This window comes from Xenopus tropicalis, chromosome 4 (assembly GCF_000004195.4).
Source record: "Xenopus tropicalis strain Nigerian chromosome 4, UCB_Xtro_10.0, whole genome shotgun sequence".
Lineage (NCBI taxonomy): Eukaryota > Metazoa > Chordata > Amphibia > Anura > Pipidae > Xenopus > Xenopus tropicalis.
Window position 1 is genome coordinate 153,548,025 of NC_030680.2, and position 19,700 is coordinate 153,567,724.

The window sequence follows — 19,700 nt, forward strand, 5'->3', positions numbered from 1 at the left end:
TTTGGAGTTGGAGGGGGAGGGAGTATTTGGAGTTGGAGGGGTATTTGGAGTTGGAGGGGGTATTTGGAGTTGGAGGGGCATTTGGAGTTGGAGGGAGTATTTGGAGTTGGAGGGGTATTTGGAGTTGGAGGGGCATTGGGAGTTGGAGGGGGTATTTGGAGTTGGAGGGGTATTTGGAGTTGGAGGGGTATTTGGAGTTGGAGGGGGTATTGGGAGTTGGAGGGGGTATTGGGAGTTGGAGGGGTATTGGGAGTTGGAGGGGTATTTGGAGTTGGAGGGGTATTTGGAGTTGGAGGGGGAGGGGGTATTTGGAGTTGGAGGGGTATTGGGAGTTGGAGTTGGAGGGGGTATTTGGAGTTGGAGGGGTATTTGGAGTTGGAGTTGGAGGGGGAGGGGGTATTTGGAGTTGGAGGGGTATTTGGAGTTGGAGTTGGAGGGGGAGGGGGTATTTGGAGTTGGAGGGGTATTTGGAGTTGGAGTTGGAGGGGGAGGGGGCATTTGGAGTTGGAGGGGCATTGGGAGTTGGAGGGGGAGGGGGTATTTGGAGTTGGAGGGGGAGGGGGTATTTGGAGTTGGAGGGGTATTGGGAGTTGGAGGGGGAAGAAGTGGCAGAATTCCCAGTAAAACGCACCTGAATGTTCTGGATTCCCGGTACCAGGAAGTCGGATCGGGTTGGCGCCGGGAGGGAGAGGAACAGAAGCAGCAGGAGACGCTCCATGTCGGAATGGGGAATCTGCCCCCGACTGCGCTGTTATCAGGGATGGGAAGAGTTAATGAATAATCCCAACACAAACTCTGGAAATTCCTCATCGGAGCATTTGATTGGCTCCCAAATTCTGCAGGGAAAGAGCCAAGGCCGCGGGGCATCAGCAAACAGACCCTTGGCACCAACACCCCGGGGCTGTGTACGTAGGAGCCATGACTGCGGCACCCCCATAATCCCCCCATGCCCCCCATAATCCCCCCATAATCCCCCCATGCCCGCCATAATCCCCCCATGCCCCCATAATGCCCCCCATAATCCCCCCATGCCCGCCATAATCCCCCCATGCCCCCATAATGCCCCCCATAATCCCCCCATGCCCCCATAATCCCCCCATGCCCCCCATAATCCCCCCATGCCCCCATAATCCCCCCATGCCCCCATAATCCCCCATGCCCCCCATAATGCCCCCCATAATCCCCCATGCCCCCCATAATGCCCCCCATAATCCCCCCATGCCCCCATAATCCCCCCATGCCCCCCATAATGCCCCCCCATAATCCCCCCATGCCCGCCATAATCCCCCCATAATCCCCCCATGCCCCCCATAATGCCCCCCATAATCCCCCCATGCCCCCCATAATCCCCCCATAATGCCCCCCATAATCCCCCATGCCCCCCATAATGCCCCCCATAATCCCCCCATTGCCCCCATAATGCCCCCCATAATCCCCCCATGCCCGCCATAATCCCCCCATGCCCCCATAATCCCCCATAATGCCCCCCATAATCCCCCATGCCCCCATAATCCCCCCATGCCCCCATAATCCCCCCATGCCCCCCATAATGCCCCCCATAATCCCCATGCCCCCCATAATCCCCCCATGCCCCCCATAATCCCCCCAACATAATAATAACTGTTTGTTCTGTATTTAACCCCCAATCCATTTATGCTCTGTATCATGGTGCCCCCATTACCCTATTCTAGTCTGACTGGCACACACAGGGTTACTGCCCTATTTGCCCTACACAATGTCTCCGTGCCCACCTATCTGGGCAATGTGCCCCCCCGCACTTACTGACCCCCGGCCGAGAGCTCCCTGCCCCCCCAGCGCCCCATTGGGACATTTATCCCTATTTAATGCAAAACCCCAAAACAATGAATATATATTAATTAAAGCAACAGACACAAAGTATACGGGGGGGGGATTCTCTTATTTACCCCCCATTCTCTCTCATCCTTTCTAAGATTCTGCCCTATAGAATAATACTGAGCCTGATACCCCCAGTCTATGTACAGTTGTACCCCCTAGAGTCACACTAATGCCCCCTAATCATTTGTACCCCCTAGAGTCACACTAATGCCCCCTACTCATTTGTACCCCCTAGTGTCACACTAATGCCCCCTACTCATTTGTACCCCTAGAGTCACACTAATACCCCCTACTCATTTGTACCCCCTAGAGTCACACTAATGCCCCCTACTCATTTGTACCCCCTAGAGTCACACTAATGCCCCCTACTCATTTGTACCCCTAGAGTCACACTAATGCCCCCTACTCATTTGTACCCCTAGAGTCACACTAATGCCCCCTACTCATTTGTACCCCCTAGAGTCACACTAATGCCCCCTACTCATTTGTACCCCCTAGAGTCACACTAATGCCCCCTACTCATTTGTACCCCTAGAGTCACACTAATGCCCCCTACTCATTTGTACCCCCTAGAGTCACACTAATGCCCCCTACTCATTTGTACCCCCTAGAGTCACACTAATGCCCCCTACTCATTTGTACCCCCTAGAGTCACACTAATACCCCCTACTCATTTGTACCCCTAGAGTCACACTAATGCCCCCTACTCATTTGTACCCCCTAGTGTCACACTAATGCCCCCTACTCATTTGTACCCCCTAGAGTCACACTAATGCCCCCTACTCATTTGTACCCCCTAGAGTCACACTAATGCCCCCTACTCATTTGTACCCCCTAGAGTCACACTAATGCCCCCTACTCATTTGTACCCCCTAGTGTCACACTAATGCCCCCTACTCATTTGTACCCCCTAGAGTCACACTAATGCCCCCTACTCATTTGTACCCCCTAGAGTCACACTAATGCCCCCTACTCATTTGTACCCCCTAGAGTCACACTAATGCCCCCTACTCATTTGTACCCCTAGAGTCACACTAATGCCCCCTACTCATTTGTACCCCCTAGAGTCACACTAATGCCCCCTACTCATTTGTACCCCCTAGAGTCACACTAATGCCCCCTACTCATTTGTACCCCCTAGAGTCACACTAATGCCCCCTACTCATTTGTACCCCCTAGAGTCACACTAATGCCCCCTACTCATTTGTACCCCCTAGAGTCACACTAATGCCCCCTACTCATTTGTACCCCTAGAGTCACACTAATGCCCCCTACTCATTTGTACCCCCTAGAGTCACACTAATGCCCCCTACTCATTTGTACCCCCTAGAGTCACACTAATGCCCCCTACTCATTTGTACCCCCTAGAGTCACACTAATACCCCCTACTCATTTGTACCCCTAGAGTCACACTAATGCCCCCTACTCATTTGTACCCCCTAGTGTCACACTAATGCCCCCTACTCATTTGTACCCCCTAGAGTCACACTAATGCCCCCTACTCATTTGTACCCCCTAGAGTCACACTAATGCCCCCTACTCATTTGTACCCCTAGAGTCACACTAATGCCCCCTACTCATTTGTACCCCTAGAGTCACACTAATGCCCCCTACTCATTTGTACCCCCTAGAGTCACACTAATGCCCCCTACTCATTTGTACCCCCTAGAGTCACACTAATGCCCCCTACTCATTTGTACCCCTAGAGTCACACTAATGCCCCCTACTCATTTGTACCCCCTAGAGTCACACTAATGCCCCCTACTCATTTGTACCCCTAGAGTCACACTAATGCCCCCTACTCATTTGTACCCCTAGAGTCACACTAATGCCCCTACTCATTTGTACCCCTAGAGTCACACTAATGCCCCCTACTCATTTGTACCCCCTAGAGTCACACTAATGCCCCCTACTCATTTGTACCCCCTAGAGTCACACTAATACCCCCTACTCATTTGTACCCCTAGAGTCACACTAATGCCCCCTACTCATTTGTACCCCCTAGTGTCACACTAATGCCCCCTACTCATTTGTACCCCCTAGAGTCACACTAATGCCCCCTACTCATTTGTACCCCCTAGAGTCACACTAATGTCCCCTACTCATTTGTACCCCCTAGAGTCACACTAATGCCCCCTACTCATTTGTACCCCCTAGTGTCACACTAATGCCCCCTACTCATTTGTACCCCCTAGAGTCACACTAATGCCCCCTACTCATTTGTACCCCCTAGAGTCACACTAATGCCCCCTACTCATTTGTACCCCTAGAGTCACACTAATGCCCCCTACTCATTTGTACCCCTAGAGTCACACTAATGCCCCCTACTCATTTGTACCCCCTAGAGTCACACTAATGCCCCCTACTCATTTGTACCCCCTAGAGTCACACTAATGCCCCCTACTCATTTGTACCCCCTAGAGTCACACTAATGCCCCCTACTCATTTGTACCCCCTAGAGTCACACTAATGCCCCCTACTCATTTGTACCCCCTAGAGTCACACTAATGCCCCCTACTCATTTGTACCCCCTAGAGTCACACTAATGCCCCCTACTCATTTGTACCCCCTAAAGTCACACTAATGCCCCCTACTCATTTGTACCCCCTAGAGTCACACTAATGCCCCCTACTCATTTGTACCCCCTAGAGTCACACTAGAGGGGATTATAGGCAGTTGGGGGATGTTCTTTTTTCCCATAAAAACAATCAACGCACCAGAGGCCCCCCCTATAGATTAGAGGAAAGGAGTTTCCATTTGAAGCAGCGTAGGGGGTTCCTCACGGTGAGGGCAGTGAGGGGGTTGGGGAATGCCCCTAGTGATGGGGTAATGGCAGATTCTGTTAATGCCTATAAGAGGGGCCTGGATGAGTTTTTGAACAAGCAGAATATCCAAGGCTATTGTGATACTAATACCTACAGTTAGTACTACTGGTTGTATATATATAGTTTATGTATGTGAGTGTATAGATTGGTTAGTATAGGTTGTGTGCTGGGTTTACTCGGATGGGTTGAACTTGATGGACAATGGTCTTTTTTCAACCCTATGTAACTATGTAACTATGTAACTATGTAATGCCCCCTACTCATTTGTACCCCCTTGAGTCACACTAATGCCCCCTACTCATTTGTACCCCCTAGAGTCACACTAATGCCCCCTACTCATTTGTACCCCTAGAGTCACACTAATGCCCCCTACTCATTTGTACCCCCTAGAGTCACACTAATGCCCCCTACTCATTTGTACCCCCTAGAGTCACACTAATGCCCCCTACTCATTTGTACCCCCTACAGTCACACTAATGCCCCCTACTCATTTGTACCCCCTAGAGTCACACTAATGCCCCCTACTCATTTGTACCCCCTAGAGTCACACTAATGCCCCCTACTCATTTGTACCCCCTAGTGTCACACTAATGCCCCCTACTCATTTGTACCCCTACAGTCACACTAATGCCCCCATCTCATTTGTACCCCCTAGAGTCACACTAATGCCCCCTACTCATTTGTACCCCCTAGAGTCACACTAATGCCCCCTACTCATTTGTACCCCCTAGAGTCACACTAATGCCCCCTACTCATTTGTACCCCTACAGTCACACTAATGCCCCCTACTCATTTGTACCCCCTAGAGTCACACTAATGCCCCCTACTCATTTGTACCCCCTAGTGTCACACTAATGCCCCCTACTCATTTGTACCCCCTAGAGTCACACTAATGCCCCCTACTCATTTGTACCCCCTAGAGTCACACTAATGCCCCCTACTCATTTGTACCCCCTAGAGTCACACTAATGCCCCCTACTCATTTGTACCCCCTAGAGTCACACTAATGCCCCCTACTCATTTGTACCCCCTAGAGTCACACTAATGCCCCCTACTCATTTGTACCCCCTAGAGTCACACTAATGCCCCCTACTCATTTGTACCCCCTAGAGTCACACTAATGCCCTGTTGTGTACCACTAGAGGGAGCTGTATGCCTAAATGTTAGCTCAGCTACAATGTGTTATCTAGCTTGGCTTCTGTTTGCTCTCTATGGTTAGATATACTTCCTACTTGAAATGTCTGTATATAGTTTGCCATGTTGGAGCTCTAATAAACAAGTTATTTAAGCATTACCATTGAGTCCTGCACAACTCCACTGTGAACCCAACACTTTTTGTGGCGACGAGGATTAGAACTCTGCTGTCTGGACAGAGCAGCAGAATAGGAAAAGAGAACTCACAGGACAAACTCAGATCCACTGCAGACATGGCCGCCCTGGGACACATGGAGGAATGTAATGTAAGTGACCCTTCTTCTTGGGACTCATATGCAGAGAGACTTTCCTACTTCCTAGAAGCAAACACTATAGATACCCCTGAGCAAAAGAGGGCAGTGCTACTGACTGTCTGTGGGGCTAAAACATTTGCAGTCATCCGCTCACTCACTGCCCCGGCCTCTCCAAAAACAAAGTCTTATGAGGAGTTACTAGCAATGTTAAAGGCACATTTTTCTCCAACACCATCTGTCATTATACAGAGATTTCACTTCCACAAAAGAAACCAAAGAGCAGATGAAACAATTTCTACCTATATTGCAGAATTACGGCACATAGCAGAGCATTGCCAGTTTGGAGAGTTCCTAAATGATATGCTGAGAGATTGATTAGTCTGTGGGATTCAGAATGAGGCCTTGCAGCGCCGGCTTCTCGCTGAGCCTAACCTGACGCTGGCAGCTGCGCAGGAGGAGGCCTTGGCTGCAGAAACTGCACGGTTACACACTAAGGCAATTCATCATACAGCAACCAGTGTGCCCACCATATCCTCCAAACAGGGAGATGACAGTCAATTTCAAAACAACAAACCAAAAGACTATCTTGCAACAAATGCATCACCATTTACACCATGTATTGCATGTGGTGCTCAGCATAGACGCTCTGTATGCCCTTTTAAGAATGCCGTCTGTCATTACTGCAAAAAGAAAGGCCATGTAATACGTGTTTGCAAAACAAGGGTTAATCAGGAAAAACAAAGCGATAATGCAAAGTTTTCACATAAAAATTTACCAACAAATAAAGGGGCAGCCACTGGAACAGAGGTCACCCAGCTGTATCATATCCAACATGTCCACAGTAAGGGCCCTGTAAACTCTGAAATTACTGCAAATGTTTTTATACACGGCCATCGGTGTGAAATGGAGACTCAGGAGCCGCATTTACCATAATAAGCTCTGGATTATTTGATAAACTGTTCCCTCACAATCCTCCCACATTATCAAAGCCAGGGTGCACACTCCGTGACTATAATGGACAGTCTGTTGAGCTTCTTGGAAGTTGTGATGTGAGTGTTCAGTACAACACATTCAGCGGAATGTTACCCCTGATTGTTGCCAAAGGTACTCAAAAAAGCCTTTTGGGAAGGAACTGGTTCTCTCCATTAAAAATCAGCATCCAAGGCATCCATGTTGTCACTGGGGGATCAGTAAAGAAAGTCATTGAGGAATTTCCACAAGTTTTTGCAAATGAACTAGGCACTTACAAGGGTCCACCTGTGTCACTTAGATTAGACCCTGCAATCTCACCCATACACATGAAAGCCAGATCTGTGCCATATGCTTTACGTCCAAAAATTGAAGCTGAACTTGAACATCTCACAGCACAAGGGGTCTTTGAGCCAGTGACACACACACAATGGGCAACCCCGATTGTGCCAGTTCTTAAGCCTAATAGTGATGTGAGACTCTGTGGAGACTATAAATGCACAGTAAATAAAGCTTTTAATCAGCATCCATATCCTGTGCCTGCTGTGAATCAACTGTTATCCACACTAGCTGGTGGCAAGGTTTTTGCAAAACTTGATCTTGCCCAGGCATACCAACAGTTGTTGGTGGATGAAGCTTCTGCAGATGCCCAGACTATTATTACCCATCGGGGTGCATTCAGGGTAAAGCGCCTCCAGTTTGGAATTTCAACTGCACCAGGAATATTCCAGCACTTTATGGAAACCTTGCTATCCAGCATTCCTGGTGTTGTACCATATTTTGATGATGTTCTACTAATGGGGCCATCTGAAAGTATACTGGCTGACCGCCTTAGAGAAGTACTATCTCGTTTTGATTCATCAGGCATTCGTTTAAAAAAAGAAAAGTGTGAGATTGGAGCTACCAGCGTAAACTTCTTGGGGTACCGTATAGATGCTTCAGGCATTCGTCCTACAGAAAGTAAAGTGAAAGCTATCCATGATGCACCTGAACCAAAATCTAAACAAGAACTTCAAGCATTCCTTGGGTTGCTCAATTTCTATCACAGCTTCCTTGCTCACAAGGCAACAGTGGCAGAGCCTCTTCATCGCTTGCTTGACAAAGGGGTCCCATGGAATTGGACTCCTAAACATTCAGAGGCCTTCTGCAAAGTTAAACAGTTGCTGACATCTGATTCTCTTCTTGTCCATTATGATGAAGATCGGCCATTAATACTTACTACAGATGCATCTCCTTATGGTGTTGGCGCTGTTCTTAGCCACATTCTCCCAAATGGTAAAGAGGCACCAGTTGCTTATTACTCTAGGACAATGACATCAGCAGAGAGGAACTATGCACAAATTGATAAAGAAGCATTAGCTATCATAGCTGGTGTTAAGAAGTTTCATAATTACCTCTATGGACATACATTTGAAATCCACACTGATCATAAACCATTACTGGGTTTTCTCTCAAAAGACAGTCCTACTCCTAATGTTATGTCACCTCGAATGCTCAGATGGAGTATCATACTAAGTGCTTATGATTACACTCTTCTTTATAAACCTGGAAAATCAATCTTAAATGCTGATGCTTTGAGTCGCTTGCCTTTACAGATCCCAGACTGCTCACTACCCCCTTTACTTGAAGTACTTATGCTGGAATCCCTCCCTGATTCTCCACTGGAAGCTACTGAGATTGCTCATATGACTGCAAAGGATCCAGTCCTTTCTCGTGTTCTCAACTGGGTGTGGAGGGGATGGCCAAATGAAAAGTTGTCTGAAGAGTTCAGACCATATACAAACCGTCAACATGAACTATCTGCACATAAAGGGTGTTTATTATGGGGAAGCTGAGTAGTCATTCCTCAAAGAGGACGCAAATTTGTCCTAGATATGCTACATGCAGCCCACCCAGGAATTGTGCGCATGAAAGCTCTCGCAAGGAGTTATGTCTGGTGGCCCAGAATTGACACAGACATAGAGGAGGCCGTACATCTGTGTGTCACTTGCCAGAACTCTCATCACAGCCCCCCTGCAGCTCCAGTGTTTCCTTGGGAGATTACAAAAAAGCCTTGGTCTAGACTTCATATTGATTTTGCTGGACCATTCCAGGGGAAGAACTTTCTTGTAGTGGTAGACTCTTTCTCAAAATGGTTAGAGGTCATCCTAGTGTCATCTCAGACATCAGCTGTGACAATTTCAGCCCTACGTCATCTGTTTGCAACACACGGAATACCAGATGTTATTGTATCAGACAATGGGACTGCTTTTACTTCTGAGGAGTTTAAGACCTTTACCAATAACAACTTAATAAGGGCAGTAACCATTGCTCCACGTCGACCTCAAGGAAATGGACAAGCTGAAAGAATGGTTCAAACTGCAAAGGATGCACTCAGAAGGATTACTAATGGGGACTGGTCAACAAGACTTGCACGATTCCTTATAGCTCAGCATGTTACCCCATGTCCTACCACAGGTGTCAGCCCTGCTGAGCTTCTGATGGGGCGGCGCCTTAAAACATGTCTTGATCGTCTTAATCCAGATCTAACTGATGATGTAGAAAGAAAACAGCAACAGAGCCTGGATTCAGCCCTATCCTCTAAGACTCTGCGTACATTTGCTTCTAATGATCCAGTGTATGCCAGGAATTATGGGGCTGGTCCAAAGTGGGTCCCTGCAGTAATAACTGAAGTTACTGGACCTGTGTCATACAAGGTACATTGTGATGATGGGCAAGAGTGGCACCGTCATGTTGATCAGTTGCGGAGGCGTGTTCAGCCAAGTAACAGTACCTTAATGGAGAGCATGGGTTGTCCCAAGGTGGTTCCTAGTGACTCTCTTCCAGATGAAGTGGCTACCCCATGCAGCCAAGGGACCAATGAAACCAGTATTCCACCAGGAAATGACTCTGCTCCTATAGAGAACTGTGATAACTCCTCCCAAGATGTCTCTTGTGGTCAGACTTCTGGTTATGAACGGCCACAACGCAACAGGGTGCCTCCAAAGTGGATGGATGATTACGTAAGCTAGGGGGGAGGAGTGTTGTGTACCACTAGAGGGAGCTGCATGCCTAAATGTTAGCTCAGCTACAATGTGTTATCTAGCTTGGCTTTCTGCTTGTTCTCTATGGTTAGATATACTTCCTACTTGAAATGTCTGTATATAGTTTGCCATGTTGGAGCTCTAATAAACAAGTTGTTTAAGCATTACCATTGAGTCCTGCACAACTCCACTGTGAACCCAACATGCCCCCTACTCATTTGTACCCCCCTAGAGTCACACTAATGCCCCCTACTCATTTGTACCCCCTAGAGTCACACTAATGCCCCCTACTCATTTGTACCCCTAGAGTCACACTAATGCCCCCTACTCATTTGTACCCCCTAGAGTCACACTAATGCCCCCCTACTCATTTGTACCCCCTAGAGTCACACTAATGCCCCCTACTCATTTGTACCCCTAGAGTCACACTAATGCCCCCTACTCATTTGTACCCCCTAGAGTCACACTAATGCCCCCTACTCATTTGTACCCCCTAGAGTCACACACATAAAGCTCCTTCCTCAACTGATTCCTTCTTTCTGCTGAACTCTATTTCCTCCAGGAACCAAAAACTGATGAACCCCAATATGTGGGAATAGAAGTGAGAGGAACAAGAGAACAGAAGCAAAATAGAGAGAATAGAGAGACAGATAATAAGGAAAAAAGGTGCAGAGAGAGAGGTAGGAACAAGTGCCAGGGGGCAGATAGGAGGGTTAGTAAGTTCCAGTAAGTATGTAGGTATGTAGTACAGGTATAGGATCCCTTATCTGGAAACCTGTTATCCAGAAAGTTCCAAATTACAGAAAGGCCATCTCCCATAGACTCCATTATAAGCAAATAATTCTATTTATAAAAATGATTTTTCTCTGTAATAATAAAACAGTACCTGTACTTGATCCCAACTAAGATATAATTACCCCTTATTGGGGCAGAACAGCCCTATTGGGTTTATTTCATGGTTAAATGATTCCCTTTTCTCTGTAATAATAAAACAGTACCTGTACTTGATCCCAACTAAGATATAATTACCCCTTATTGGGGCAGAACAGCCCTATTGGGTTTATTTCATGGTTAAATGATTCCCTTTTCTCTGTAATAATAAAACAGTACCTGTACTTGATCCCAACTAAGATATAATTACCCCTTATTGGGGGCAGAACAGCCCTATTGGGTTTATTTAATGGTTAAATGATTCCCTTTTCTCTGTAATAATAAAACAGTACCTGTACTTGATCCCAACTAAGATATAATTACCCCTTATTGGGGGCAGAACAGCCCTATTGGGTTTATTTAATGGTTAAATGATTCCCTTTTCTCTGTAATAATAAAACAGTACCTGTACTTGATCCCAACTAAGATATAATTACCCCTTATTGGGGGCAGAACAGTCCTATTGGGTTTATTTAATGGTTAAATGATTCCCTTTTCTCTGTAATAATAAAACAGTACCTGTACTTGATCCCAACTAAGATATAATTACCCCTTATTGGGGCAGAACAGCCCTATTGGGTTTATTTCATGGTTAAATGATTCCCTTTTCTCTGTAATAATAAAACAGTACCTGTACTTGATCCCAACTAAGATATAATTACCCCTTATTGGGGCAGAACAGCCCTATTGGGTTTATTTCATGGTTAAATGATTCCCTTTTCTCTGTAATAATAAAACAGTACCTGTACTTGATCCCAACTAAGATATAATTACCCCTTATTGGGGCAGAACAGCCCTATTGGGTTTATTTAATGGTTAAATGATTCCCTTTTCTCTGTAATAATAAAACAGTAACCTGTACTTGATCCCAACTAAGATATAATTACCCCTTATTGGGGCAGAACAGCCCTATTGGGTTTATTTCATGGTTAAATGATTCCCTTTTCTCTGTAATAATAAAACAGTACCTGTACTTGATCCCAACTAAGATATAATTACCCCTTATTGGGGCAGAACAGCCCTATTGGGTTTATTTCATGGTTAAATGATTCCCTTTTCTCTGTAATAATAAAACAGTACCTGTACTTGATCCCAACTAAGATATAATTACCCCTTATTGGGGCAGAACAGCCCTATTGGGTTTATTTCATGGTTAAATGATTCCCTTTTCTCTGTAATAATAAAACAGTACCTGTACTTGATCCCAACTAAGATATAATTACCCCTTATTGGGGCAGAACAGCCCTATTTTTTTAGTTGACATAAGGTATGGAGATCCAAATTATGGATAGATCTCTTATCCAGAAAGCCCCAGGTCCCGAGCATTCTGGATAACAGGTCCTATACCTGTACTGAGTACTTATGGGAGGAGAGAAGGAATAAAAGGGATATATCGGGGGGGGGGGGGCTGTAGCTGACAGTTGTGTGCAATGAATCCCAAGACTCGGCACTAACGGCCCCGGCCGGGGTCACTATACACTTTATTCTGTATATACACCGGGCAACAGCGAGGGGCAGAACTGTCTAACTGCCGGGCTGAGCAGCCACTATTATACACAACTTACCCTACTCATCAACCAATCAATTGCCCCCTCCTGTTTGTCTGTTTCCCTATTAATCAATCAATTGCCCCCTCCTGTTTGTCTGTTTCCCTATAACTCAATCAATTGCCCCCTCCTGTTTGTCTGTTTCCCTATTAAACAATCAATTGCCCCCTCCTGTTTGTCTGTTTCCATATTAATCAATCAATTGCCCCCTCCTGTTTGTCTGTTTCCCTATTAATCAATCAATTGCCCCCTCCTGTTTGTCTGTTTCCCTATTACTCAATCAATTGCCCCCTCCTGTTTGTCTGTTTCCCTATTAATCAATCAATTGCCCCCTCCTGTTTGTCTGTTTCCCTATTACTCAATCAATTGCCCCCTCCTGTTTGTCTGTTTCCCTATTAATCAATCAATTGCCCCCTCCTGTTGTCTGTTTCCCTATTAATCAATCAATTGCCCCCTCCTGTTTGTCTGTTTCCCTATTACTCAATCAATTGCCCCCTCCTGTTTGTCTGTTTCCCTATTAATCAATCAATTGCCCCCTCCTGTTTGTCTGTTTCCCTATTAATCAATCAATTGCCCCCTCCTGTTTGTCTGTTTCCCTATTACTCAATCAATTGCCCTCTATCCTGTGTGAGTTTGTTGTGTTTCCCCCCATATTGTGGGATGTGTATTTGTATCATTTTGTCCTGTTGGGATTTGACTATTTGTTGTGTTGTTTCAACAGAAATTATGTCTCAGCATCAACTGTCACTGTTATTCCATTGGTTTCTGTATCTACCCTGTCTCTAATGCCCCCTACTCATTTGTACCCCCTAGAGTCACACTAATGCCCCCTACTCATTTGTACCCCCTAGAGTCACACTAATGCCCCCTACTCATTTGTACCCCTAGAGTCACACTAATGCCCCTACTCATTTGTACCCCCTAGAGTCACACTAATGCCCCCTACTCATTTGTACCCCCTAGAGTCACACTAATGCCCCCTACACATTTGTACCCCCTAGAGTCACACTAATGCCCCCTACTCATTTGTACCCCCTAGGAGTCACACTAATGCCCCCTACTCATTTGTACCCCTAGAGTCACACTAATGCCCCCTACTCATTTGTACCCCCTAGAGTCACACTAATGCCCCCTACTCATTTGTACCCCCTAGAGTCACACTAATGCCCCCTACTCATTTGTACCCCCTAGAGTCACACTAATGCCCCCTACTCATTTGTACCCCCTAGAGTCACACTAATATCCCCTACTCATTTGTACCCCTAGAGTCACACTAATGCCCCCTACTCATTTGTACCCCCTAGAGTCACACTAATGCCCCCTACTTATTTGTACCCCCTAGAGTCACACTAATGCCCCCTACTCATTTGTACCCCCTAGAGTCACACTAATGCCCCCTACTCATTTGTACCCCCTAGAGTCACACTAATGCCCCCTACTCATTTGTACCCCCTAGAGTCACACTAATGCCCCCTACTCATTTGTGCCCCCTAGAGTCACACTAATGACCCTACTCATTTGTACCCCTAGAGTCACACTAATGCCCCCTACTCCATTTGTACCCCCTAGAGTCACACTAATGCCCCCTACTCATTTGTACCCCCTAGAGTCACACTAATGCCCCCTACTCATTTGTGCCCCCTAGAGTCCACACTAATGCCCCCTACTCATTTGTACCCCCTAGAGTCACACTAATGCCCCCTACTCATTGTACCCCCTAGAGTCACACTAATGCCCCCTACTCATTGTACCCCCTAGAGTCACACTAATGCCCCCTACTCATTTGTACCCCCTAGAGTCACACTAATGCCCCCTACTCATTTGTACCCCCTAGAGTCACACTAATGCCCCCTACTCATTTGTACCCCCTAGAGTCACACTAATGCCCCCTACTCATTTGTACCCCCTAGAGTCACACTAATGCCCCCTACTCATTTGTACCCCCTAGAGTCACACTAATGCCCCCTACTCATTTGTACCCCCTAGAGTCACACTAATGCCCCCAGAGCAGAAGTAATACCCCTACTCACATAGTATGTGCCCCCAGTCAGAGCCGTCTCTCCGTGTGTGGGGGGCTCAGCTCTCCCCAAATCTACTTATACAGCTCGGCCCCCCTATAAATTCTCTCTGCAATTTGCTACTGTGGGAGGGGAAATGATTTCCCTGTATGGATTGTGTTTAGGCCCCGGGTGGGGCAGGAAAGGAGCCCACGGGGCAAACACAGAGACCTTTGTGTGGAAGGAGCTCCCTGGTTGGTCAGTGGGTTCCCTCCTCTCCCCCATTAGGGGCAACAACAGCGCATTATAATCACTATAAATACAGCTTTGTGCCCCCCCAGCCTCGGTCACTGTGGCACCCACCCCCAGCCTGGGGCACTTTGCCTATCAGAGGACTCCATCTCCCAGCATCCCCTTCAGTCGCAACAGCTCTTGCTGAACTACAGCTCAGAGCATCCCCTCCAGACACAACAGCTCTTGCTGAACTACAGCTCCCAGCATCCCCTTCAGTCACTACAGCCCGTGCTGAACTACAGCTCCCAGCATCCCCTTCAGTCACTACAGCCCGTGCTGAACTAAAGCTCCCAGCATCCCCTTCAAATCTTTAGTCTGTGTCACTGCAGCTGTTGCTCCCATGCATATAGGGGTGCACATAGCGGTACATACAGGGGTACATATAGCAGTACAAATGGGGGTACACATAGTGGTACATACAGGGGTACATATGGGGGTACACATAGTGGTACATACAGGGGTACATATGGGGGTACACATAGTGGTACATACAGGGGTACATATGGGGGCACACATAGGGGTACATATAGCAGTACATATGGGGGTACACATAGTGGTACATACAGGGGTACACATAGTGGTACATACAGGGGTACATATGGGGGTACACATAGCAGTACATATGGGAGTACACATAGTGGTACATACAGGGGTACATATGGGGTTACACATAGTGGTACATACAGGGGTACATATGGGGGTACACATAGTGGTACATACAGGGGTACATATGGGGGTACACATAGGGGTACATATGGGGGTACACATAGGGGTACATACAAGGGTACATTTGGGGGTACACATAGGGGTACATACAGGGGTACATATGGGGGTACACATAGGGGTACATACAGGGGTACATATGGGGGTACACATAGTGGTACATACAGGGGTACATATGGGGGTACACATAGGGGTACATATAGCAGTACATATGGGGGTACACATAGGGGTACATACAGGGGTACATATGGGGGTACACATAGTGGTACATACAGGGGTACATATGGGGGTACACATAGCAGTACATATGGGAGTACACATAGTGGTACATACAGGGGTACATATGGGGGTACACATAGTGGTACATACAGGGGTACATATGGGGGTACACACAGGGGTACATATGGGGGTACACATAGGGGTACATATGGGGGTACACATAGGGGTACATACAAGGGTACATATGGGGGTACACATAGGGGTACATACAGGGGTACGCTAATACACACCGCTGCACAGTAGAACAAATGGGGGGGGATCTCTGGGCACAGAGCAGTGAGATGTGAGGGTGATGGGGAGAGTAGATTGTCAGCTCCACTGGTGCAGGCAAACGCAGGGTGCAACTTTGGACACAATTTGTATGTTTTTTACCCAGAATGCAGCATTGCCCCGCTTCCTGATTCTAGGGTCATTATAGGCTGGCAGGTTGGTGCCCCCAGTTGTGTTTGACCCAATTGTGCATGTTTTATGAATCGGGTCAGAACTGCAGAATCTATTTCCAGGTCTGTGATCCCTTAGGCGCAACCCCGGAATCAGTAGGGGGCACTGGCACTCAGTTCCACAGCGGGGGGCAGGGGCACTCGGTTCCACAGCGGGGGCAGGGGCACTCGGTTCCACAGCGGGGGGCAGGGGCACTCGGTTCCACAGCGGGGGCAGGGGCACTCGGTTCCACAGCGGGGGGCAGGGGCACTCGGTTCCACAGCGGGGGCAGGGCACTCGGTTCCACAGCGGGGGCAGGGGGGCACTCGGTCCACAGCGGGGGCAGGGGCACTCGGTTCCACAGCGGGGGGCAGGGGCACTCGGTTCCACAGCGGGGGCAGGGGCACTCGGTTCCACAGCGGGGGCACTCGGTTCCACAGCGGGGGGCAGGGGCACTCGGTTTCACAGCGGGGGGCACTGGCGCTCGGTTCCACAGCGGGGGGCACTGGCGCTCGGTTCCACAGCGGGGGCACTGGCGCTCGGTTCCACAGCGGCGGGGCACTGGCGCTCGGTTCCACAGCGGGTCGGCACTGGCGCTCGGTTCCACAGCGGGGGGCACTGGCGCTCGGTTCCACAGCGGGGGGCACTGGCACTCGTTTCCACAGCGGGGGGCACTGACACTCTGTTCCACAGCGGGGGCACTGGCACTCGGTTCCACAGCGGGGGGCACTGGCACTCGGTTCCACAGCGGGGGGCACTGGCACTCGGTTCCACAGCGGGGGCAGGGCACTCGGTTCCACAGCGGGGGCAGGGCACTCGGTTCCACAGCGGGGGGCACTGGCACTCGGTTCCACAGCGGGGGGGCACTGGCACTCGGTTTCACAGCGGGGGGCACTGGCACTCGTTCCACAGCGGGGGGCAGGGGCACTCAGTTCCACAGCGGGGGGCACTGGCACTCGGTTCCACAGCGGGGGGCAGGGGCACTCAGTTCCACAGCGGGGGCACTGGCACTCGGTTCCACAGCGGGGGGCACTGGCACTCGGTTTCACAGCGGGGGGCAGGGGCACTCGGTTCCACAGCGGGGGGCACTGGCACTCGGTTCCACAGCGGGGGGCACTGGCACTCGGTTTCACAGCGGGGGGCACTGGCACTCGGTTCCACAGCGGGGGCAGGGGCACTCAGTTCCACAGCGGGGGGCACTGGCACTCGGTTCCACAGCAGGGGGCACTGGCACTCGGTTCCACAGCAGGGGGCACTGAGCTCTCCTAGCTGCCACCACGGCGTGTCCCCCAAAGTCTGTAAGGGCCATTTCCCTATATCCTGGAACTGGGTCGGATGGGGGTTACCCCAAAGTGACAGTCCTTGGGTCACAGGGGGGTTATAGGTCACATGGTTTCAGTATCACCAGCTGAGCTCTATAATTGGGTCACTGGATTGGATCAGGAACCTTGAGCTCCAGCCATAGGGTTCTGTGCCTGCTGCCTCCGTGTGGCCCCTGTGTGGGGCAGGTGTTTCTCATGAGCCTGCTGTGTGGGGGCAACTGCCTCATCCAAAGGGAGAGGTACTCTGGGGCAGGTAGCGCTACCTGGGGGGCTCTTGGGGGGAGGGACACATTGCCGGGGACTGGGGCACCTTGAGAGACTGTGCTGGGGGGGGGTCACTGCAACGGGGGGGGGGTCACTGCCACTGGGGGGGTGTCACTGCCACTGGGGGGGTCACTGCCACGGGGGGGGGGGGGGGTCACTGCCCCTGGGGGGTCACTGCCACTGGGGGGTCACTGCCACTAGGGGGGGTCACTGCCCCTGGGGGGGGGGTCACTGCCACTGGGGGGGTCACTGCCACTAGGGGGGGGGTCACTGCCACTGGGGGGGTCACTGCCACTAGGGGGGGGTCACTGCCACTGGGGGGGTCACTGCCACTAGGGGGGGTCACTGCCACTAGGGGGGTCACTGCCACAAGGGGGGGTCACTGCCACTAGGGGGGTTACTGCCACTAGGGGGGGTCACTGCCACTAGGGGGGGGTCACTGCCACTAGGGGGGTCACTGCCACTAGGGGGGGGTCACTGCACTAGGGGGGTCACTGCCCCTGAGGGGGTCACTGCCACTAGGGGGGGGTCACTGGCACTGGGGGGGTCACTGCCACTAGGGGGGGGTCACTGCCACTGGGGGGGTCACTGCCACTAGGGAGGTAACTGCCACTGGGGGGGGGGTCACTGCCACTGGGGGGGGTCACTGGCACTGGAGGGTCACTGCCACTGGGGGGGTCACTGCCACTAGGGGGGTCATTGCCCCTGGGGGGGTCACTGCCACTGGGGGGGGGGTCACTGGCACTGGAGGGGTCACTGCCACTGGGGGGGTCACTGCCACTAGGGGGGTCATTGCCCCTGGGGGGGGGTCACTGTCACTGGGGGGGGGTCACTGCCACTAGGGGGGGGTCACTGCCACTAGGGTGGGTCACTGTCACTGGGGGGGGGTCACTGCCACTGGGGGGGGGTCACTGTCACTGGGGGGGGGTCACTGCCACTAGGGGGGTCATTGCCCCTGGGGGGGTCACTGCCACTAGGGGGGGTCATTGCCCCTGGGGGGTCACTGTCACTGGGGGGGTCACTGCCACTAGGGGGGGTCACTGTCACTGGGGGGGGTCACTGCCACTAGGGGGGTCATTGCCCCTGGGGGGGTCACTGGGGGGGGGTCACTGCCACTAGGGGGGGGTCATTGCCCCTGGGGGGGGTCACTGTCACTGGGGGGGTCACTGTCACTGGGGGGGTCACTGTCACTAGGGGGGTCACTGTCACTAGAGGGGGGTCACTGTCACTGGGGGGGTCACTGCCACTGGGGGGGTCACTAGGGGGGGTCACTGTCACTAGAGGGGGGGTCACTGTCACTGGGGGGGTCACTGCCACTGGGGGGTCACTAGGGGGGGTCACTGTCACTAGAGGGGGGTCACTGTCACTGGGGGGGTCACTGCCACTAGGGGGGGTCACTGTCACTAGAGGGGGGTCACTGTCACTGGGGGGGTCACTGCCACTAGGGGGGGTCACTGTCACTAGAGGGGGGGGTCACTGCGCTGTAAGTCCCGCTTCCCAGACTTCAGCGCTGGGGGCTGCTAGTGAGTTATTACCCCGCAGCGCTGTACAATAAGGGGGTACGTACGTGGGACACAGAGTAACAGATACAAGGGGGGGGCACATTCCCGGAATACCTTCCTGCATGAAATCCCGGCAGGGGAGGAGGGACTAAAACACTGAAGTTACACAAACTTCTCCACAGCAGGAACTACACATCCCACAATGCACTGCGCCGTATTGCTCTCAGGCCGCTGCCCAGGGGTAAGTGAATAAAGCGCACACAGTCGGAGCAACAGGGAGAGCTGGGAGACAAAACGCTC

The 19,700-nt window shown here is 50.5% G+C and overlaps 1 protein-coding gene and 1 pseudogene across 2 annotated transcripts in view; one reads left to right on the forward strand and one right to left on the reverse strand.

The window, feature by feature from the left end:
• The window catches only part of itih3 (inter-alpha-trypsin inhibitor heavy chain 3), a 58,625-nt gene extending 43,940 nt beyond the window's left edge, over nt 1-14,685 (reverse strand). For both annotated transcript variants that reach the window (XR_004222451.1, XM_031901302.1), the window contains exons 1-2: nt 14,630-14,685; nt 632-748 (exon numbers count right to left, since the gene is read on the reverse strand). Coding sequence is in view for 1 of the 2 variants with exons in the window: in XM_031901302.1 (XP_031757162.1) it covers nt 632-718 (87 nt within the window). In the remaining variant the exon portion in view is untranslated. The remainder of the gene's footprint in view (nt 1-631; nt 749-14,629) is intronic.
• On the forward strand, nt 6,110-10,189 carry LOC105947898 (annotated as a pseudogene).
• Nucleotides 14,686-19,700: the final 5,015 nt, after the last annotated feature.